General features: G+C 45.8%; 1 protein-coding gene across 6 annotated transcripts in view; it reads right to left on the bottom strand.

Moving 5' to 3' along the window:
* LOC144142276 (TNF receptor-associated factor 3-like) overlaps positions 1–22,407 on the bottom strand; it is a 45,619-nt gene that overhangs the window by 8,009 nt on the left and 15,203 nt on the right. For 5 of the 6 annotated variants that reach the window (XM_077673650.1, XM_077673649.1, XM_077673651.1 and 2 more), the window contains 6 exons: positions 21,630–21,928; positions 19,006–19,107; positions 16,461–16,622; positions 12,610–12,684; positions 5,801–5,878; positions 3,076–3,168 (listed from right to left, as the gene is read on the bottom strand). In XM_077673650.1, coding sequence (XP_077529776.1) covers positions 3,076–3,168; positions 5,801–5,878; positions 12,610–12,684; positions 16,461–16,622; positions 19,006–19,107; positions 21,630–21,869 — 750 coding nt within the window. In that variant the 5' untranslated portion in view covers positions 21,870–21,928. The remainder of the gene's footprint in view (positions 1–3,075; positions 3,169–5,800; positions 5,879–12,609; positions 12,685–16,460; positions 16,623–19,005; positions 19,108–21,629; positions 21,929–22,407) is intronic. The other variant, XM_077673653.1, reaches the window with a different exon arrangement.

The following is a 22,407-nucleotide window of genomic DNA, read 5'->3' as shown; positions in this document are numbered from 1 at the left end:
GAAGAGTTCCTGTACGTGCTTCGCAGAGTTGGCCACCTGATTTTTAGCCTGTTCCACCATGAATGGACAGCCCCCTTTCATTGCTGAACAATGGATTCCTCTTCCAGTTGTGCGCAGGTCAGTGGATGCGGCTCCCCCGCGCAGACGCCGGCGCAGTTTGCAATACAAGCACGCGCCGGCTGCGCTCTTGCGCTGCAACCAGAATGGCTGCTCTTACTTGCATGACGGGTGGCTTTCGCGCATGATTCGGCACGCAATGTGACGAATGTACGAGGAACTCTATGAACCTAGTGGAAGTAGATACAAAAACTCTAGACTGTACTTTGGTGGGCAGCATGCGGAAAGGCAAGAGAGTGGGTAAGGGCCGGAAAGAACAACAGGATAGTGTCTGTATCGCCATTATCAACCGATGCGATTGGTAATGTTACACAGGTGTACCTTCAACACCTTCAACCCCCCCCCCCCTGCTCCTTTATCGCGAGCAACTTGCCGGTCGTGACCCGCGGCCACAAAGAGCGGAAGCTAACTATACTCACCTGCGAGTTAGGAACGGCAAAACTTCAAGTAGTGCATGACTCCAAAGAAGATACGGACCGGCATGTCAATGCGGCCGCACGTTTTGAAATAAAATTAGGCTTAAGACGTCGTAAGCATTTTTATACCAGCCTGTCATCGCTGCAGTAGTTTGTGACAACATTAAGTGCGAACAATTACTGAAACGGCCCGTGTCACGTCCAAAGCACTCGCAGTAACGCCCTCTTTGTGCGGCGCAGAGGAACCGTCTCTGCGGTCGCAAGGCGCAGGGACAACTTCCGTTGTAGTTCTTAAAGGACCCATGAAGGCAAAATACAAGTTTGTTTTATTCGAATGATTTCGTGTTTTATAGTGCCCCCAGCGCTTGTGCGGATACAAACGATGCTTTATTCGCTGAGAAATTATGCAATTTAAGTTAAGATTTTGATTTTCCCGCTAAATCGTGTGTTTTCGTGGCCTGCAATGACATCACAGGAACCGACCCCTCTGCAGCCGAGCGTGCCCTGATTCATGGCTTCGCCGTACAGGGTGGAGACACGTGTACGCTGGCGCCGCCGGTTTGCGTTACTCGCTCGCCGCCGAAGCAAGTCATTTTATCAACACTGCGGTAAAATTATCGCCGCAACGTAGTTTATTGGCGAAGTTTGAATTAACTTATATGTTTCGCGTTGCTGGGTCTCGTGGGAAACGAAAAGAACAACACGTTGTGCACGTTGACCCACCTACAGCGGCACGGGACCGCTGAAAGGGTGTCTCCACACTGAACGGAGGCGCTGGCTTTGAGGTGCCCTACGCCGGCCTTCGCGCGTTTGTTTACGTTACTGAACCTAGATGATGCCACCAAACCGCGGCAAGCCGTTCTCTGCCTTGCTTTTGTTCTTGGAGAAAATAATAGTTTCTTGAAACATAGTGCTCATTCGACAAGTATGTTCACGTAAGACACCGTCACCTGCGGCAGCCGGCCAGGGTCGTCTGAGACAACGCTACAGCCACGCAGTGCTATGCAGCTAAACCAAGGATAGTGCGCACAAAACCAACAGCAGTACGCACCAGTACTTCTATGTTTACATGTGCTTTCGTAAGTTACACTGTTTGTGACACCAGTCTTATTGCTTTAAAAAGAATGTGCCCTAAAGTTAAGCACGATAGCTCGTTCGGCAAGCTTATAGGCTCAGCGTATTTGCGTTTGCGTTTTCCTGTCTCCGCCAATCGCACAGCAGGCTGGTATGACATCATAGGTTCTGTCGCTGGAAATGAGCGAGTGGGTCGCGTGGCCATTCCCTTTTTTCCTGAATATATAGCTTATTTCAGCGAAGTTTAAGTTAACTTGTGTCAGTATGACTCTAACGAGGCCATCTTTCGAATAAACCAAACTTATTTTTTGTCTTCATGGCTCCTTTAAGTTGTACCCTAGCATAGCGTTGTCAGGTGCGAGTGAAAAGAACGAGGCGTACAACGCCATACCACAGCAGCCGTAGCAGCCCCTTCAAGACCTGGCTGACGAGCCAAAGAATGGCTCGGTTTAAAATTGAAACAACTGCGTGCAAGGATGAGGGGCATTTCTAAGCATACTACGTTCACGGGCAGTGGCGTACGCATGCTCCTACAGCGCTTTCGACACAAGCTTAAGCGAGCGTCAACAGGCTGAAGCATTTCTCGAAGCTGAGGTTCCTCCACAGTGCCGTTGAAAAGTCTCGCCTGCCATCAACGCCCGAGTATTTGGGGTAGCAGCAGCGGCAAGCTCCGTTTTCAATATTGCGGGGCCCTTGCAAACATTTCCACTTTCGGCAACCGTACGTGCTCGTGCGACAGTTTAGTCATTCAAGCCACGCTGACCTTTAAACATAGATCGAGTACAAGAAATGTTTGTTCTAGGAGCCTACACAGAGGCGACCGCTCACGTCAAGGGCCGTGTTCCCCACCACAGAAGACGAAAACTAAGTTGAAAATCGAGCCCGCTATCACGGAACTCACGTTTACCTTGGACCAGCTCACAGCTCGTCGGCGCCTTTTTTTAAAAACAGCAACAGGTGTTGCGAATATCAGTACAACCTCCCTGTACTCAATGTGTGCGTCACAGAGTACGCGGGCTATCGTGCAGTATTTCGCTCGTACCAAATACACGCGTTAAAACCCTTTGACAACCCTGTTTTGTGCAACCTAATGGCGTTCATCCGTCCGCCATTAATTAAATACTTGCAAGGTAGCCTCTAGAACCTCATCGACGCAACGACTGGAACTTGCGCGGAAGAAGCTCACCATTGAAGTTACCTTAAATCACCCAGTTCACTTTTCGGCTAGTTCATCAGGCTTCCCAAACCGAAAACACAATAGAAAAACAGCGTCAAAGAGAATAGCCGGTATTGCGAATGCGGTGTTTCAGGGTTTATGTGTTCCCATTTTTGTGCGCTCTCACCGCTTTCTAAATTCTCGTCGGTGACTGAATGTGGCTCGGTCGCAACTGGAGTTTTTTTAACAAGACAAGGCATTTACCTCGAATAAATTAAAGCGCAGTATTTATTAATTCTATTGCATACTTACCTTGTTTTCCTGTTTCAGGCGACACAATTCTTGAACAAGTAGCTCGGTGTGCTTGGCATTGGCTTCATGAATGGTGACCTCATTACGTGTTTCCTACGAATACAGGTTTTTCGAAAAAAGCATTATTTCAAGCACACCAACATGCACTGATCAAAATCCAAATCACGTAAACAAAAACGACCCTTTCATTTTGTATCAAGGAATGCACTCCAGCGAAATGCGGAAGATTACGCGAATGTAACGTTACGTTCAGTGCCTGCGGAAACCAATGCTACTTACAGTGCTATTCTGCATTCGCGGTGTGACAAGAGAAATGATATTGCCAACGTTTGCTTATTTTCCAGAACTAGATGGTAAACGCTAACCCTCCTTGCTAAACAAATTTCTCCATTCATACTCCAGAAGAATCGTGTCTTAGCGTTCTAAGGAAAGAAATGTGAATAGGGGTGGAGTGGTTCCGTTCACCGTCTTAGCAAAAGTGCCCGTGTATTCCTGGTTATGCGCCAATTTATTTATAGGGCTTCAAAGCAGTACAGAAAAGGAGTACCGAATTCTTCTTGATTGTGGGAACGCGTTGTACTTGAGTAGTCTGAGTGCTGTTTCTTGCTTCTTACAGAGCTATGTATTTCTAGACTGCGGCGTTCTACGTTTCAGTCAGCCCTGTTAGGTGGTCCGTTGATACGTTGTCAAGTGCGAAAGCACTGTCATTTACTACGTGGCTTAGCCTACGACGCTTAGTTGACGAAATCCTCCACTCAATAGGAAGGAAGGGACCGGTCACCACACAAGTTTAACGAACCCATTAGGTTTTGCAGAGAAGCTGCCTATTGCAGGGTGAAATCCCCCTGTGTGCAACGAAGCAGAAAACGCTGCGAATCATTAAGTGCGCAAGAAAGAAAGAAGCCGAATGTAAGTGGTGTCAATCTACAACGGAGAAGGAAACATCAGGGTCTTTCGCCGCGAACCGCACCATGGCCACGTATTAGTAACTTAGCGAGCCACAAGGAAACAGAGCGGTCTCTAAAGGACCGTGCGTCGTACGAGGAAGAACGTCGCGAGAAGTGTCTGAAATGTGACCGTGCCGCCGCGTCTTTGATGCGAAGGTCAGAGAACGATGATGATGATGATGATGATGTTATGATGTTTAAGGCGCACAGCCAACTGCGGCAAAGAGCGCCAGAACAATGGTTATATACGAGAGGTGAAAACATAAACACTAAGATAAGTCAGCAAGAACAAAGTAAATTCAGAAAACGGCAATGAGGATGGCTTGTGTATAAGGCCAGGGAGTGATCATGCATGGTATGAAATTGGGTTTAAAACGTTAATGTCTGCTCAATATTTGAAAACGCGCTTGACAGAAAACAAGGGATAGTCAGACAGGAAAAACGCTAGGTGCAGTGGGATGTGTAGTCTGTTTAGTTGCGGAAGTGTTTGTGTCGCGCTGTGTCAAGTGCCTTGCATTGAATTAGTATGCGAAGTACGGGTCAGGCCTCTCCACACATGCAACACAGAGGTGAGAGACCGACAAGGGGCTGCGCCGCGCCACCGCCACCGTGGGGTCAAACCACAAGTCTGGAAAGCCGAACGCGGTCCCAGGGAAAATCGCAAGCACCAATGTCGCGCCGATCCAGCAGCGCGACATTGCCAAATGCGTGGGTCCTCCCCGTGATAGCCTACAAGTACACAATATATTAAAGCAAGAAGCGACCATGAATTGCCCTAGTAACAATGAACGCGCATGTCACAGAGGGTGCCACTCTGCCACAATCCACAGATGAAGAGTCCCATCTGGCTGTGGCAATATTCTCACAAATATGCGAATTTATCCGCATAATGGATTTCTAGGAAGGGTGCAAAAACTTCATGTAGGCCTGGGTACCTCGAATGACTACCCGCATGGTGAAGGAAAATTCTGGCCATTCCAGTCTGTGAAGGTGGTTGAGCAGCGAAGCCGGTGTGGCAATTTGACGGTAAAATAGTACATTTAAATCAAATTTCAGATACATGTTTTGGCACAGAAATGACAGTGTCTTGCGCTCGACGTCTCTGCAGTCAGGAAAATGTTCTAAAGTTAGATGCAAATTTTGTGCTGTAGCACCGTAAAATTGGCAATACACCTTCGCTTCTCAGCCACCTTTTTAAGTATATTGGCCGCAAAACATTTTACTTGTTACTATGCGGGTAACCACCCGAGCTGCCCTGGTCTACTTGAGGTTCGTTTACCCTTCCGAGAAATCCCTTACAATAATTAAGGCATATTTTTGTGGAAATACAGGCACAGCCACTTGCGACTCTTGAGTTTTGGCTTGTGACTCAGAGGCATCAACTGCGAACTGTACGTTCCCTGTTACCACGATTATTCGTTGTATTTACATGCTGTAGAAGTTTGTGTCCGATTACGCTACTACAACTAGAATTCTTGCACCTTGCATAGTGCTTGGGTTTGTTGCTATATTATCTCAGTGAATATTGATTTGGGCAGATTTGCCTCTATAAATCATCAAAATACGTTTTGCGGGTTGGATGTAGAGCGTAGGTAGGGAATTCAAAAGCAACATTTAGTGCCTGTTATCGTTAGTACCTACTTATCTAAAGTGGTAAGATGATTGGGAGGCACCTGGAGAGGTTCATATATTACTCTTGTTTTCTTAAGCCCGTTAAAAAGTTTCTAATTGGATATTCCCTTCCATACGACAAACACAGCAAGTCACAATGTACTTACGTAAAATTCGCAGCCAAGTGCCTGGAAGGTACAGTGTATTGGAACTTGCGGGCACACTTCGTAGTGCTCGTCCTCAAGCTGGAAAAATAAGTGAGATGGATTAAACAGCGCGAATCCTTGTTTCGAATGCATTCTGTTTAAAGTATTTCATGCCGCCGAGAGCTTTATGCAGGGGGTAGATCGAGGCTGCTATTACACCTGAGATGGCCAAAACTACTGCTATGTATATTTTATTGGCGCAAGGGCGCCTGAGGCCAAAGAGCGCCAAGACAATGTTTGTTTTGTCACATTTGTTAAAATTCTGTGGCGATGATTGTGATGTACTTGATAAAAATAGTGTAAATATGGGTGTAAAGGGCCCTTACTCTAAGAAGCGAAGATGAATAAGATTAGAGGTAACAGTGACGATGTTTATGTGTGTGCTGGGAGCGCCATAACATAACAGGGATGGCGGTGACGTTCCTAGCACGCTATGAAAACGCTCAGAACCGCCCTCACTATTTGCATTGGGTGGCCCTGATGTCACACATGGTATGAGATGAGTGCTAAAAATCCAATGTCACCAAGATAGGCTAAAAGGCGTTCACTTCTAATCGGGGGTTGATCAGATAAAAACAATGATTGGTGTAAGGGTATCGTGTAGGTGTATAGTTCTGGGAAGTGTCGTTTCCTTGCGTCACGGTATGCCACGCATTCAATCAATACATGGAGGACTGTAAGTCTTCGTCCGCTTTTCTCACAAGATGGTTGTGGGGTTCCGTTTAAAAGGTATGAGTGTGTAGCGTGTGTGTGACCTATTCTTAATCTGCATATTGATATTTCTGTGAACCTGTTCCGTTTCTGTGTGTTTTATTTCCCTATGTGTGGTTTTATAATGTGCAGTTTGTTTTCGATTTGTGTGTCCCACTGTACCTGCCAGCGCCTCCGAAGCATACTCCGGACTAGTGGTTTCATGTCTAGGTAGGGCACATGTGGGATATCTACAACACGTCGGAGAGCCGCCACAGCCGCATGCTGGTCAGCAATTTCATTGCCCGAACTTCCACTGTGCCCAGGTGCCCAGCACACTGCTACAGTCAATTTTAGAGCGTAAGCAGACATTATGGATTTGATAAGACGGTTTAAAATAATGTTTCTCGTTGGTTTCGCTGAATGGAGATCTAATACTTCACTCAGGAAGTCTGTAAAAATAATGGAACTGTGTATTCTGGTTTCTGTAATGTGTTCCACAGTGGTTAAAATGCCGTGTGCCTCAGCTGTAAAAGTACTGGTATTTTTGTTCATTGTCTTTGTGATAGCAACGTTTGGGCCATGTGCAGCGCATGACACAGAATGGGCGGATTGGAGACATCGGTGTAAAACGTTGTGTAGGGATATTTGTGTCGTAGATGTAGGAAGTGCTGCAAGATGAGTTCTCTTGGGGCAGTTGTTTTGTTAATGGCTCTGAAAGATAAATCACAAGAAATCGGTGACATTTCCCAGGGAGCAACAAGGTCTGTGATCGAAGTTTTGTAAGTCTCGCTCAAAGAAACCCCAAGCTCTTCAGCGTGCACTTTCACTCTCAACAAAAAAGGCATAGATATAGAGGGCCGACTGAGAAACGAGTGCATGGCAGAGGTGTCATTGACAATAAATGAAGAGTGATTTTTTATGGATGTTGCCTTCATGGCATACAATAGATCTGTGTATAAGCGCTGGTCTTCCAGGCACCACTGGTCACATTCCACATATAGGCTTTGTGCACGACTCTTTCGGAAGGCTCCTGACGAAAGGCGGAGCCCAAGGTGCAGAACAGGGTCAAGCATTTTTAAAGCGGTTTTCGAAGCTGACCCCTATACAACGCTCCCTTAGTCCTGTCGCGACTTCACTAAACTGTTGTAGAGACGCAGCAGGCACATCTTATCTGCGCCGTAGGAGTGGTGGGATAGGACTTTTAGGATATTCATTGCCTTTATACATTTTATTTTGAGTAGTTTTATATGTGGAATAAATGACAGCTTTTCATCTAGCACAATCCCTAAAAACTTGTGTTCCTTCTTCACAGTCGCAGCCACTCCACTGAGCTGGACGGTGGGCTCAGGGTGAATACCACGCCTCTTGGAAAATGAGACACATGTGCTCTTTTGAGGATTTAGCTTAAAGCCATTTCTGTCGGCCCATTTTACAAGCCTGTTTGTGACAAGTTGTAACTGCCGTTCACAGATAGACAGGTTACAGGACCGGAAACTGATATGAACATCATCCACGTAAATGGAGCAAAAAATGGTACGGGGCAGAGCTTTTCCAAGTGTGTTCATCTTAGCTATAAAAAGTGTGCAACTAAGTACTCCACCCTGAGGAACGCCATTTTCTTGCATATACAGCGCGGATACTGCAGCCCCGACCCTCACTCTGAATGTTCGTTCAGACAAATAGCTTTCAAGGGCATTAGGCATATTCCCACAAATTCCAAAATATTTCAGGTCTCGCAGGATGCCGTAGCGCCAGGCAGTGTCATATGTGTTTTCTAGATAAAAAATATGGATATACAAGACTGTTTGTTAACAAAGGCATTTTTCACATAGGATTCAAAAGCGACAAGTTGGTCTGTTGTTGATCTGCCCGACCGAAAACCTGCCTGGCAGCTGTCCAGAATACCATTGTATTCCAGGAAGTATAGTAACCTTCTGTTGATCATTTTTTTCGAACAGCTTGCACAAGCAGCTGGTCAGGGCAATTGGACGATAACTTGAATTACAGGATGCATCCTTTCCCTTTTTCAGCAGTGGCACAACAATAGCCTGTTTCCATGCCTTAGGAAAGTGCCCAGCACGCCATATTCTGTTAAATAAAAACAAGAGAGTATTGATTGTGTCTGAATGAAGGTGTTTGATCATGCCGTACGTAATGTTATCTGCACCTGGTGCCGAAGGCTTGCAACCAGCCAACGCAGTCATGAGCTCGTGAAGGGAGAATGGAGAGTTATAGAGTCGTTTTATTGCTTGTGGTCATGTATGGACTTCCGCTCAGCTGACTTTTTGTAGTGTATAAATGCGCTTGTGTAATATGAAGAGCTTGAGACGTGTTCGAAGTGTTGTGCCAACGCGTGTGCCTGGTCCTCCAGGGTGCCACCAGTGGTGTCAACAAGGGGTAAGCCATGTGTGCTTTGTCCATTTAGTTTTCGTATCCTGTTCCAAACGTTTCTTGTATCGGTGAAAGAATTTATTGAAGCTAAGAAGGACCTCCAGCTATTGTTTTTGGCCTGACGGCGAATGCGCCTTCCCATGGCTTTGGTGCGCTTGAACGCTACAAGTATGTCCGCAGTGGGGTACCTGCGAAGAATGCCCCACGCCTTGTTCTGTGCCTGGCGTGCTTGTCGACACTCTTCATTCCACCAGGGCCGCCTTAGGTTACTTGTGTTACCAGAAGTCTGGGAAATGAAGTTCTCTGCAGCGTCAAGAATATGTGCCGTGACAAGGCTACAAGCTTCATCAATACCCAAGTGTTCTATGGAACTGTATGTGAGTTGAGATTTCTGCTTAAATTTCTCCCAGTCTGCAGCGGTTTCTTTAAACCTTTTAGTTGAGGTGGGAGTGTAAGGGTCTCTGTCTAGGCATCTCAGGAATACTTGGAAATGGTCACTTCCAAGCGGGTTTTTCTCCACCTGCCACTCAACGAGTGGAAAAAGAACAGCAGAACCGATTGCCAAGTCTATGTGTGAGTACGTGTTGTGTGTAATGTTATAGTATGCGGGCTGTTTTTTGTTGAACAAACACGCACCAGATGATACTAGGAAATGTTCAATCAAGCGGCCGCGAGCGTAAGTTCGCCCAGAACCCCAGAGTTTGTTGTGTGCATTTGGGTCTCCAACTAAGATAAATGGTTCAGGAAGCTCATTTACCAACGACTCAAATTCTGAGGTAGACAATTGATGATCCGGGGGGAATGTGTAAGGAACATATTGTAATCAGCCGACCAAAAATGATCACGTGGACAGCAACTGCCTCAAGGCTGGTGAGTAGTCTAATGGACTGGGATGGAATGGATTTTCGCGTCCCAATGGAAACCCCACCAGATGAATGAGCAAAGGCATCTCTATCTTTCCTGAAGAAAGTGTATTGTTTAAGAAATTTACTTTGCTTGGGATTCAGGTGTGTCTCTTGGAGGCAAACAATACTGGATTGATGTTTATAAAGGAGTTCATATATATCATCCAAGTTTTTATGAGACCCCTACAGTTCCATTCAACTATGTTTTCAACAGCTATTATGGATTAAAGATAATAAAGATATAGTTGAGAAGTTGCCTATTTTGGCTCATGTCAGCGAGTCTTGTTTAGGACCTGTTGTACGATGAGGTGGTTTTTTCCCACGGCCAAAAGTGCTGCGGCGCTCATTTTGCACCTGCTGGGCAGGTTGAGATGCCGAGGTGTCCATGTCCTCGTCTGACAAATCAGGCGGCACCGACATGGTGTCCATCCGACATCCACCTCGCGGATTGGTTCCTGAGGTGGCCGCAGGCTTCTTGGTTGGAACCTGCGGTGCGGCAAGGAAGGAGTACGTGTGGGGCCACCTGCGTTTATGCTCTCAATGCCCTCGGGTGTCGTGCGGGGCAATGGAGCTTGACTGGAAGAGGCCGGACCAGTCCCAACAGCGCCCGTCACCACATTTTCTACGGGCTCCGCAGACGTAGTGGCGGGGTGCTCGGCTGTGGACGGCAGCCCAGCAGGAGGAGGAACCACAAGGGCCTCTGCTGTAGAGGCAGGAGCTGGTGGTTGCTCGGAGGGGGTTAACGACAGCGACACATCAGCTAAGCTGCATTGTGTCGCAGTACTAACCAAACGTCGCCCCAACCCCGGCGGGCGGCGTCTGCATAGGATGCAGCCGAAAACATCTTGTGCTTTTGGCGTGCTTCGGGGAAACTGATATTTTGGTTACTTTGATCTGAATGATCCCTTTTTCTTTCTTTAAAGATGGGCAAGATCGTGAGTATGCAGCGTGTGAACCACTGCAGTTCGGACATTTCATGGTTGTGTTTTTGGAGTCATCAGAAGAGTGATCATCCTCGCCACATTTCGCACAGATGAGCTTGCCACGGCAAGCTAGAGTTCCATGACCGTAGTGTTGACATTTAAAGCATCACCTCGGGTTTGGAATGTAGGTGCGTACACGACAGTTAAGGAAAGCTGCCTTCACTGTCTCTAGCAGGGTAGAGCAAGCAAATGTTAGGATGATGTGTTGGGTCTTGATTTCTGCTCTATCTCTTCTCATAATAATTCTACGGACGCCAACAACACCTTGGTCATGCTGTCCCTCAAGGATATAATCATCTGTCTCATGGAGGAGTTCTTCGTCAGAGATAGCACCTTGGACAGTGTTTAGCGTGCGGTGTTGCGTAACTGTGACAGCCAAGTTGGCAATTTTTTCTTGCTTCAGGAGGTTCTCACTTTGGTTTTTTCGCATAACTTCAACAAGAAGGTCTCCAGAGGGCACCTTTTTGGCATTGTAGTCTTTTCCAACAATGTTTTCAATGCACTTGGCAATCAAGAAAACTGACAGGTTGGTGATAGGTTTTTCGTCGGTCGAGTGTACAACAAGGTATTTGCTGAAAGCTGCCTGAGGTGGTTGGGGGCGGAGTGCTTCGGTGCGACCCCTTTTAGAGGTCGATCAGGGTGTTTTGCGGGGGCTGAGAAGATAGCCATAGAAAATGGAATCAATTCGGTGGCAAGGCCAGTCGCCCACCACCGAGCCCAACAAGGGAACGTGGCTTTGAAGTGCACGTTAATTGTACCTCGCCACTATAACCCTATGCTCGGGATCTAGGGTGAAGAATCCGCACAGTGTTAACCCTCGCCGCCTGGAGAAAAAACGGAGAAATAAGGAAGAGAGAAGATGACAGGACAGGGTTAGGAAAGACGATAGAAAAGCAAAAGAATGAAGAAGAGGACAGGAAAAGGCACTGGCTGATTCCCCCCAGGTCGGGTCACACTGGGGGCACCGTCTACGGGAAGCGGGGGCCGAAGTGGTGTGTTGCCTCTGCCAGGGGGTCATCAAGGTCCAAAACAACCCTGGCTTTGGCTCAACCGCCAGGATGCCCTTTTCCCCGGACACGGCAAAGCCACGCACAGCCGGGACGTGGGTGGGTCCAACCCACATGTGCTCGGGTCCGTGGTGTTGCAAGACACCAAGTGCCTACGACAGTAGGCACCCCTGCGGAGCTCGGGACCCTGGTGGCGCTACTCACCAAAACACCTTGAGTACACAAGGTGCCCCCTGCGGGTAGACGGCCAAAAGAAACCGCTAGCCGCAAAATTACTCGTAACAAAACACGCCGCTTTTTTCTCCACGCTAATCTTCTCTGTCGCTAAAGGCTACGGAACTGTAACAGCTGAGAATACGCTTTTCAGCAACAATGACCAGAGCTTATAAAAAAAAAATTCAATAATTGCTCCGATAGGAAAAACAGCGCTACAAACGAAGACTAACGGTCAAGATGGCACACAGACAAGCGCTGAAAAACACAGTGGTAGTGCAGAAGAAGATCAGTGGTACGAATAGCCAATAAGAAAATTGAATACACCCGCGTTGAGGCACCCGAAACACCTCATTAGGCTTAGCTGGCTAACTAGCACTAACATTTCATAGATATTTTTCATGCCCACCTAGTCGTCTTCGCCTTTCCGTGTTATAATATTCTTTATTTACCCCCCCCCCCAGGACGTGTAACGCCCTTATAATTAACAATAATTGTTTTTTTATATAAGCGAAATTGGCGCACTGTAATCCGAGGGCACAATAATGGCGGCAACAACGCTGCTGACCAATAGTCACCTCAGCCACAGTTTGAAACTCCATTTCGCAGTGCTGGCACGTGGCGGGACGCTGGCGACAGCTGGATTCATGTTTCTGAAAGTAAAAAATAGCATTTTATTTACACCCTCTCCGTCAGACTGGTGGTGCATGAACAATATGGCATCTGATTTTAGCGTGCACACGCCTCTGCCCGACGTTGGCGTTCTTTGCGGTTGCGTAAGGGGGAACATTGTGGTGCGCTCAAATGGCAGATATCATCTGGGCACCCAGTTTCAATACGGAGGAAATGTATTTCGAAAGTTCGATGATCACTAGATTAGGCCAGAACAGCAAATTTCAGACAGTTTAAGATCCCTCCAATTCATAACCTCTATAAATTTCGACTCTCTCAAATTGTGTTCTCACAAATGCAAAGCGACCGAAGTTCATTCTTCTCAATGTATGTCGACTCTGAATGTCGTTATAATTTAGGACAATAGTTTTAAAACACCGAGAATAAGAACTAAATAGGGTGAACAAATTTTAGCTTGGCCGACTCCAAATCTTCTCAACCAGCACCCGAATGTAATCGACGTTATAGATATATCCCCATGCATGCATGTACTTAGAAAACAATTAGATGGTATGTTTCTGCAGTGTATATGAAACATCCTCGTTACGTCACCAGCAGTATCAATGTCTGCCATGTTATTTCACACTGTATGTGTGTACGAGTATATGAATCCTTCATTTGGGCAGTTTTCGCTTTCTGCTATTTTTAGGCCCTTCTTCCGCTGTCTTATTTTCTTTTTTTGGTTCCTTTTCTTGTTTCCTTCAAAACATGTTTTAGAAATACCACAGTGCATTCCTTGATGCTGTTTTTACCATGACTCTCTTGTGCAGTGGATGGTAACCCTTTGTGGCTATCTGAATTCCTTTATTACTTGAATATTTTGCATGAATTGGCCTGCAATTATCTTGCTGCGTGTCCGTTGAAGCGGCCCTATGGGCGTGGTCAGGCGATCACTTGTGTCGAATTTCCCCATGAGCTGCTCTATTGTGCTGTACTGTTGTTGTTGTTGAATAAACAATGCAATGTTTAGCCCATAACTAAAGCCCAGTACAGAAAGCTGGAAGTGCATATTTAATGATGAATGAATTAGAGGGGCCCAAACAGGAGGCTGTATAGGAAAAACTTTTAGTTTGCTCCTACATCTCCCCTTTTACTCCCCAGGCAAGCAAAAGTCTGATCAACACAACATTAGCAGAGGAAGTGCGGCTATATTAGTGTTGGATGAGTGGGAATGATAGCGGCAGAGAAACACTTTTTTTTTAGATTGTTTCTGTAAATGTCGCTAACCAACATAATCTTCCGATGTAGAAATATTTACTGCCAGCTTGCAGCTTAGAGGTGCTTTAAAAGTGTACCCCTTTTTTTGAAGCGCAGCTGCTGTGCAAGCAGTTGGTTTGCCGTTGCAGGAAAAACATACCACGAAAATGCCGTGGGCTGGTATGCGCGTGTCTCGCTAGGACCGCCGAATCTCTGGCTCGTGTAGTGGATTTACCGAAAAATAAATCTCTAGTAATCGATAAAACACGAACGTAAACTGTGCAACGAAATTTGAAGCGAAAGGAGCATCACTTCTGGGCAAGCGGCTGTTTTGTGGGTGTGCTTGGCCAGTGGTGTCCTGGTGGGGGGTCGCTTCAGCAAAGGTGTGAACATGTTCTGCTCCGTGGCGTGTACGGTAGACGGTTGCGTTGCGACGAGCTCAGCTTGCAGAACGCGAGAGGAACGATTCGTTGTTTGGACCGTAATCGCGTAAGCAGGTTTCGCTTCCCGCTGGCGTGTGTCACATCGCACAAAAGTAGTCACGAACGTGACATTAACCCGTCAGCGTCATTGCCTTTCAGCGGCGCTTAATGCAAGGTTTCCTTACAAGGGGGCCATCACACCCAAAGAAGCAAGCAGTGGAGGGTGCCTCAATTCACGCGTGTCCTCCGTGCTCGAAGGCGCTGGTAGCGAGGCGCCAACTGTCGGCGCTCATTAGCGTCATTATGCGCTACTTCGCTCCGCCTCTCCTAGACGGCAGCACCATCTGAATGAGTCATAGGGAAGGATAAAGGGCGCGTTCCTACAGCTGTTTACGCCTGAGTTCATAGCCAGTTGGCAGAGCGCCTCGTACCTCCCGTTACGGTGAGAGAGGTCGTGGGCTCGAATCCGGAAGCCGCCGCGTCAATGGTACATTTTCTAGCGACGTCATCTCTGTGACGAATATGACGTCAGTGAGATATTGGTGTAACCCGGCATAAAACACTTTCGTGTTAAAAAAGAAAAAAAATCTAGCGCTGCCGTCAAGTGAGACCGCGCAAGTAAAAAACAAAACTCCAGCGCTGATATAAAGATTAAAAGACCTCCTGCTTGGGAAGCTTACCAGAGGGACACACTACACTTGAACATTGATTTACCGGAATCACCGGAACCAGCAGATTCTTTCGTTAGATCGAGAACTTTGTATATTCAAGAGAACGACCAATTTTGTTCTAGAGAACGACAAATGTATCGCGTCGAGATAAAGCTTGTGATTTTCGCCTGCGCGCCCTTTTGAGCAGCGGTAGCACGCAATTCTCTTAGCTGGACAGTGAAGTCAAAGCGCCCTCGACATCCTTGTGTGGCCAGGCAAACCACATCAGAAGGTTGACGGCGTCCATCACCTGGCTTGGTGGTGGGCTCGGGAGCTTCGAGAGTATCCGGATCATTCGCGCCTCCAAACTCCTCTTGTACGCCGGAATGAAGCTGCACGATCTCCTAGTCATCGAGAACTTCTGTTGTGTCAGTTTGCGCGTCTGCGTCGGCGTTCACAAAGTCGTCAAAGTTCTGGTCTGTGCTCACCTCGTCACACCGACAAAGCTCTTCCCAACAACTGCGCGATGCCTCTTCCTGCTCGTGTTGCGGTCTTGTGGAGCCCGCAACACGAGCAAACAGCCCACTGCTAGGTCGTGTGCTCGCACTCCGCTGTCCGCACATAGCCAGGCGTTCTAGACGCCATAAATTTGGAAAAACATGTTTTATATGCATATTTTTTGCGGAATTTTTCGTTAAAGCGGGTTTAATGGAGAAATTTGTGTTGTTATTTTGAGTTCATGAAAGCATTAGGGCTATGGGCAACTACGGGGGAAATCCGTATTTCTTTGTTAAATCGGGCAATTCGTAAAACTGGGTTGGCAATATCGAGTTTCAACTGTATCTAGAAGGCATTTTGAATAATTAGAGACATGGCTACGAGTGAGCAAACCCTTTCCGGGAAGACTCGCAGATCCCGCTACGGCTGCCTCGAGTCGACGATGAAGCGCTGCTGTAAGTCTACAACGCTGGGGATGGCTCATCCACCACACGCCCCGAAGAAGACGGCGACCTCTTCGACGCACAGCACAGCGATTACTGACCCTTTCTCTATGCAAATAAACCATGATACTGAAAGTTAACTACCTGTGCGGCAATGATCCCCTGCAACAGCTTCACCATTCAAGTCTTGGGCGTGAGTGGAAACTTTGCTTTTTCAATACATCCCTTTCTAACACATGTGTAATGAAGCCTTAAAAGAAACTAAAGTTAAAGAAACCACCTCCATTATTCCAATAGCCGGTAACGTTAACTACAAGCAGTTTTTGAGATGTTTCTGCAGTTAAAAGATGCCTGGTAACCATTTCCGGGAATAATTTGGTGGTGCCTAATGTGAATATTTACGCACAAAGCTACAAATTGGGTGCAATGTGCGCCTATGAGCCAGTTTGAAATAAATGACGCGTACCGAAATGACGGGCACTCAGACGTGAAAGGAAGTTTTTCGCCATACCGCTCTAGAAAAACAAAACTGTATTCAGATGCTCACCAGCTTATTGCACGCTTGAACGTCTTCCTGGCAGAAGCAGCATTTCAGAAATCTCCGCGGACACACATCGTTCATGTGATCAGCCAGCGTCTTGCGGTCTTGTGGTGAGTCACACAAAGGGCACAATACCTTTCCTTGCTGGCCACATGTCTTGTAATGGCGCTGCAAGGTATTTTACGTACACACATAATTAAAAATTTACTTACACGGCATCTAGATGCACGTATTTCGTACTGAAGTCAAGGAACGTTTCTTAATTTTTTTTAAGATCAGAATACCTGACAAAATATTGTCCGTAATACTTTCAGTATCTCGCTCCCATGGTCGATAATGACCAGGCTAGGCACACTCATTTCGTCTTTACGAGTAAGGGAAGAAATCAGCGCAGGACTAGTAACTAGCTGCGGGTACTCACGAAATAATTGACTGATTGTGGTGTTTAACGCGCCGACAGAATGCCGGCGATGAGGCACGCCGTAGTGGAGGGTTTCGGATTAATTTTGACCAACTGGGGATCTTTTACGTGCGCCAAAATCTCGCTCACACGGCCGTACATCCGAAATAGTATCTGTAAATGGTAATAAATTAAATAACAAGCACCTTGCCATCAAATGTTCAGTAGCCGCAAGTCAAAATCACACGCAAGAAGAGCCGCTATTGCACCAGTTTTATGCTTTTTGCATTACAGGTTGGTGAATGCGTTGCTGTCCATTTAAAGCCAACTCAGCAATTTACATTGCAGACATTAGCATCAGTTGAAGCGGGTCACAACTCTCATAAAAAACACTTCTACATATCGGATAGTGCTACCTGTGTCGCCTGAAATGAAATAAAACGAATGAAGGAAATGTTACCAAAAGAAAACACGTGAAGAAAGCGTGAAGCCACTGACCACAGCTGGGAAATGGTAAGTTAAGAAATATGTGTCCAGTAGAATCGACAGTGGCAATCGTTAGCCCTTGTACTTCGTCAAACAGCAATTGTACACAAGGGCGCAAGAAAAGCACACACGACCACGCTACCAAGAGGTAGCGGCAGGATTTAGTTTCGGACACGAACACGATATGGAAGCATGCTGCAGCAGAATGGCGAGCTGGGCAAGTTAATGAGTTTGCATGGCGGAACCTTAAAAAAGCCCTAAACTGAAAACGGGACACACCAGAAAGAACCACTGGACGAGCGCTCGTCCTGTGGTTCTTTCGTTTTTGTAGTTTTCAGTGTTAAGCTTCTTGAAGGTTTTTATACACGAAATGGAAGGTTTCCTTGCTTTGTTGGATGTTTAGAAAAGCATGAAGCACGTACTTTAACACTCCAAGGAGGTGTATTCTGTAACATGAACCTTTTTTTTAGAACAGAAATCCCCACCCCTCAGACGACAAATTAACAGAGTAGAAGTTATCTTAGAGAAAGGCTGTGTGTTCTTACAGATGTCTAAAGCAAACGGCTACCAGTGCCTTCACTCACAACTATTTCTGTTATAACATAACTGCTACAGAACCATAGTAATGACCTAGGATTCAGCACAAAAGACGAATTCTACCATCTACCCTAAACTTAGTGGTGAAATACAGTGACAATAATACCTGAACTGTGTGTCATCCGCAGGTACTCTGAGGCGAGATTCGTTACACGACTTTAGCCCGTGAGTCAAAAACGATAGTGTCTCAGCGTTACCACTGAGTGACACAGTTGTTGATGATATCTAATATCGGTTGCCAAAGTTACTTACCTTGTAGTGACCCACGGCCCATACGCAGGTAGGTCACATGATACAATGGTGAGTCAGCACCTGCTATTGACCCCAAGATTGGTACTAATCTACTAGCTATGCACCCATGGGTCGTAAACCAGTAACTCATTACCAACAATCCGCACAAACCACTAAATTAGTTACCGAAGGGTCCAGTTGCCAGTAACAATTTGTCAGTAACAATTTGTCTCCATGTTCGTAGTTACCAACCATGGGATAATCTAATTACGCTACAATGCGACCACAGACGCAAAAGTTCCAGGTACACAAGAGTGAGGGCACGTCGTTTACCATGGGATAACCTACGGGTGACTCCTACCTGACAGTTGGTCGTCACCTGAAAATTAGTAGTTACTCGCAGGTCTTTTGTTTGCAATCTTTGCTAAGCTTCAATGACTTATCTTTAGGCGGTAGCCAGTGACGGCCACCGGCGACCCAGTGATGACTCTCGCGTAAATTAAAAGTTGGGTTCTATTGCTGCCCGCGACATGCGCCTTACAGAATTACAGGAGTGCCACCCGATTTGAGGGCACATACCCCTTGCCCCAGCAACGACGAGGGCGGGAGTTCACCCGCACTGGTTAGTGGGGTAGAATGAATTCAGATTAAAAATGTTTATTATTTATTTTGTGGAATAAGAAGATTACAAGTAAACTTATGAATACTAGGGTTGCATGCGATTTGTGTCCGAAAAGATATCAAATTGCGACATTGCTCTCAACAAAGCAATCACAGATTCTTTCGCTGATTTCTATTTTACATGAAATGTACGAGAATGAGAAACCAAAAAATTACCAGAACATCTCCCAGGGTTCCTTTAAATGGGCACTTGTCCTCATTTGGGCAAGCAGCCGTCATTTTCTCCAGAATATGCCATTCCTTTTCATTACTGGTCATCTGACAACATAAGAAAACACATTTTATCAAGACGGAACTGAACAGTGGGAACGAAGATTTGACAAATGCGTGATATTTACAAATGGCTACTGCAGAAGCTTGACTTGGACCTTCAATGCCGTATCAGCAATACTTTGTTAAAACTTTCAACGTAATAAAATACAAACGGTAGCAGGTTAAATAGCAGCTAAACGGAAGGTTCGCCTTAACATTCTTAGAACGTTTTAAGGATCCCTTATACGTTTGGGGGGTTCGCGGCAATGGAAATGTGTTCTCGTGACACTCTACGGCACTCGCATAATTTAGAAGCAGGTTTACGTACAAGACTAAGGCAGAATAAAGTAGGGTGTCTTGATCACTATAGGGTGCGTGCTACATGACACATTCACTTATAAGCTCAGCGATTGTGCTAGAACTGTCCACAGCATATTTCTAAGCATAATGTTTCATCCATAGTTTTTTTTTTTGACGATGAGGTGGTGAATACCACTGACAGCCACTCATCTTAATGGTTGTCATGGGATATCTCAATTTTGAAGAAAATTACATGCAAGGATGGTAAGTAGTTAGGCGTAGTGGTATTGTAAGAAACTTGTGATAAACAGATCTAATAGTACAAAAACTTACCATTTAAGGCGATGCAAAAAATTAAAGAAACGCCATATGCTGCAGTGTCCATAGCAAGTAAGAAATAAAGTAATGATCCCCGTTTTCATGATATCTTTTATGCGCAATTGCGATGTTACCTGCACGCGTTCCGTGTCAGCGTGCTAGATCAACTGGTGCATGTGGCTCGGTCTAAGCTTCACCAGGAAACATCCATCGGTCGCAGTTTTGAAACGCAGATGGTTTGTGTGTCTGAATTCTCAACATATTTGTTGTTTGGAATAAACTTTACATGTAGCCATGAGAGTCGCTAGGAATATGTCATGAGGGGGCCCACTCAGGCACGATAATGTGACCATAGTCGTTAACTCCCACCCTATATTCTCAAGCAATGAATGCTTGTTTCTAGGTGTTCAACTGGACTGCTCCCTTAAATTCACTGCTAACATTCAGTATTTAAAAAAGAAGACGGCATATGGTATTAGAGTTTTGCTAAAAGCGCGTCAATATTTTAGCTTATCAACGCTCATTTTCCTGTACTATGCATTTGTTCATAGTCACATCAACTACTGTATCCTGTCTTGGGGCCTTACTTATCATTCGCACCTCACCCTCCTTCAGCACATTCAAAACCAAGCGGTTCAACTGATACCATCCAGCTAGTACAACGCGCATGTGCCCCCACTTTTTCGGAAAGTAAACCTTTTTACCCTTGAAAAACTTGTTCTGTATAACCTGGAAATATTTGCTCACCATTTAACCAAAAAGTCGGAATACTTATACATAATCAATAGAAAGCAACTTACCAATTTTAACCACACAGGGTTCTCACTTCAACACAACTATCTGCTTCCAAAAGTGCGCACAAACTATGGAAAACAAATGGTAGAATTCGCTGCTATAAAGAACTTGAACAGCCTCCCTATTGATCTTAACGATATGTCGCCTATTTCTTCATTCAAACACTCACTCAGGACATTTTTATCTCTCTAATTCTTGTGGTCTGTTTTTTACTGTGATTACTTAGAAAATTCATTATTACGGCTATGTTCTTTATGACCAACCTTTTAATCTGTTGCACTGTATAATTATGTATTGTGCCTTCGAAAACATTTCTGTCACACAAACGTATATTATTTTATTAACCTTGTTTGTCGTACTTTTCACCTGGTATACTGTACGCGCGACTGCATTTTATGTACCTTTTTATATCACTTCTCGCGTTTACTAACAAGAGGTCCCACCACAGTGTTTACTTTGGGACCTCTTTCGGTATATTGTGTTGTATGACATTTACGAGGATCTAATAAACCTTGCTTCAATTCAATTCAATTCAATTCCCTCGTTTCATTGCGGGGGAGTGGGCGGTGGGAAAGGCAATCGTGCTGGTTTATCTTGGGGGGGACGGGGGTAGGCAGTTGCGCCTTTCATCCCCGTGCTGACGCCCTTGCTAGTGGCGTAACCCCCAAGCTTTTTCAAAGCATTTCTCAGTTCACAGTAATTGTTTCAGGAAATAAAGCAGACGGACAAATTCAGTGTGCTCATGCTGGCTTTGGCAGGCAAACAGCGCCGGCCGAGTTGTACACATCCCACAATGTACACATGTACACAAAGTACACAGTTGTACACATCCCAAGACGCAACATTACAGCACTGAGACATGGTATTAAAGCCTCCTAAAATTAATATTTAAGGCTCCTGTATTTGGTTCATTAGTGTTATCTGTTTTTTGAAAGGAGATAATAATCAACTGAAAAGATCATTTATCGGTGTCGCTTACCATTGTGGTATTCCATGAGGTTGGTATCATAAAACCAATATTGCGACATAGTCGAGTGAGCTTGACTGCATGAAAAATGTTTCGCTATTTCACATAGGGGACAGCGATACTATTAAAGAAAAAAACTACTACTTACATCATCAATATTGCCTTGAAACCCGCACAAGCAGCATGTGAACAGGTTACAGCTGTCCGTTTGGACGCCGGCACAATCTCGGCAGAAGAGGTGTCCTTTGCCGTCTTTCAGCCCATTGGGTGTCACAGCGTCACATGTACAACAGATTAGCTCTGGCTTGAGCCTCTTCTCAAACGACAACAAAACGCCTTGAGGAAGTCCCCCCACATCTTTGATGGGGTGTTTATCGGGAACTGCCATACGGCCGGTGTGGTCTTATGGCTGGTTTCTCCTTGTTTGTTTTGTCAGTGTTGAGTGCACTGGAAAAGACCGTTTAAAAATGGTAAATTTTGCTTACACCCCTAGCCTTGCCACATTTGAATAACTTGAGAGCTGTAATACAATATCTCGTGCACCATAATTTTAGCCTGGGGGCTCGTAGGTTTGGCTCCAAAATGAACACTTCTTTTCCGGAAGACGACGAGATTGACCTCGTATTCATCACTAACCAGCAAGGGGGGCCTGGATAGTGATGAAGCCCGTTACAGGCAGATCGCGAAATACAAGACTGGTACCCCTGTTACACAGACATTTCAACAGCCGTTAACAAAAGCGATAATTACAATTCACACCAATGAGGCGGAGTTCCAGGGCAGCGCGAGCCACCACCGCTCCGCGGCCTCTGTTGCACCGCTGTCTACGTGCGTTCCGTCGTTAGATAGGCAGGAGGGCAGCCCCACCTTTCCTCTCCCGAAACAACCTATGCCCGCTGCCGCAAAAACGCTTCCTGTGAGCACCG

This window comes from Haemaphysalis longicornis, unplaced genomic scaffold (assembly GCF_048455015.1).
Source record: "Haemaphysalis longicornis isolate Haplotype H1 unplaced genomic scaffold, Haemaphysalis longicornis Haplotype H1 scaffold_6, whole genome shotgun sequence".
Lineage (NCBI taxonomy): Eukaryota > Metazoa > Arthropoda > Arachnida > Ixodida > Ixodidae > Haemaphysalis > Haemaphysalis longicornis.
The sequence above is the reverse complement of the archived record's forward strand: the minus strand, read 5'-3'. Positions and strand labels throughout refer to the sequence as shown.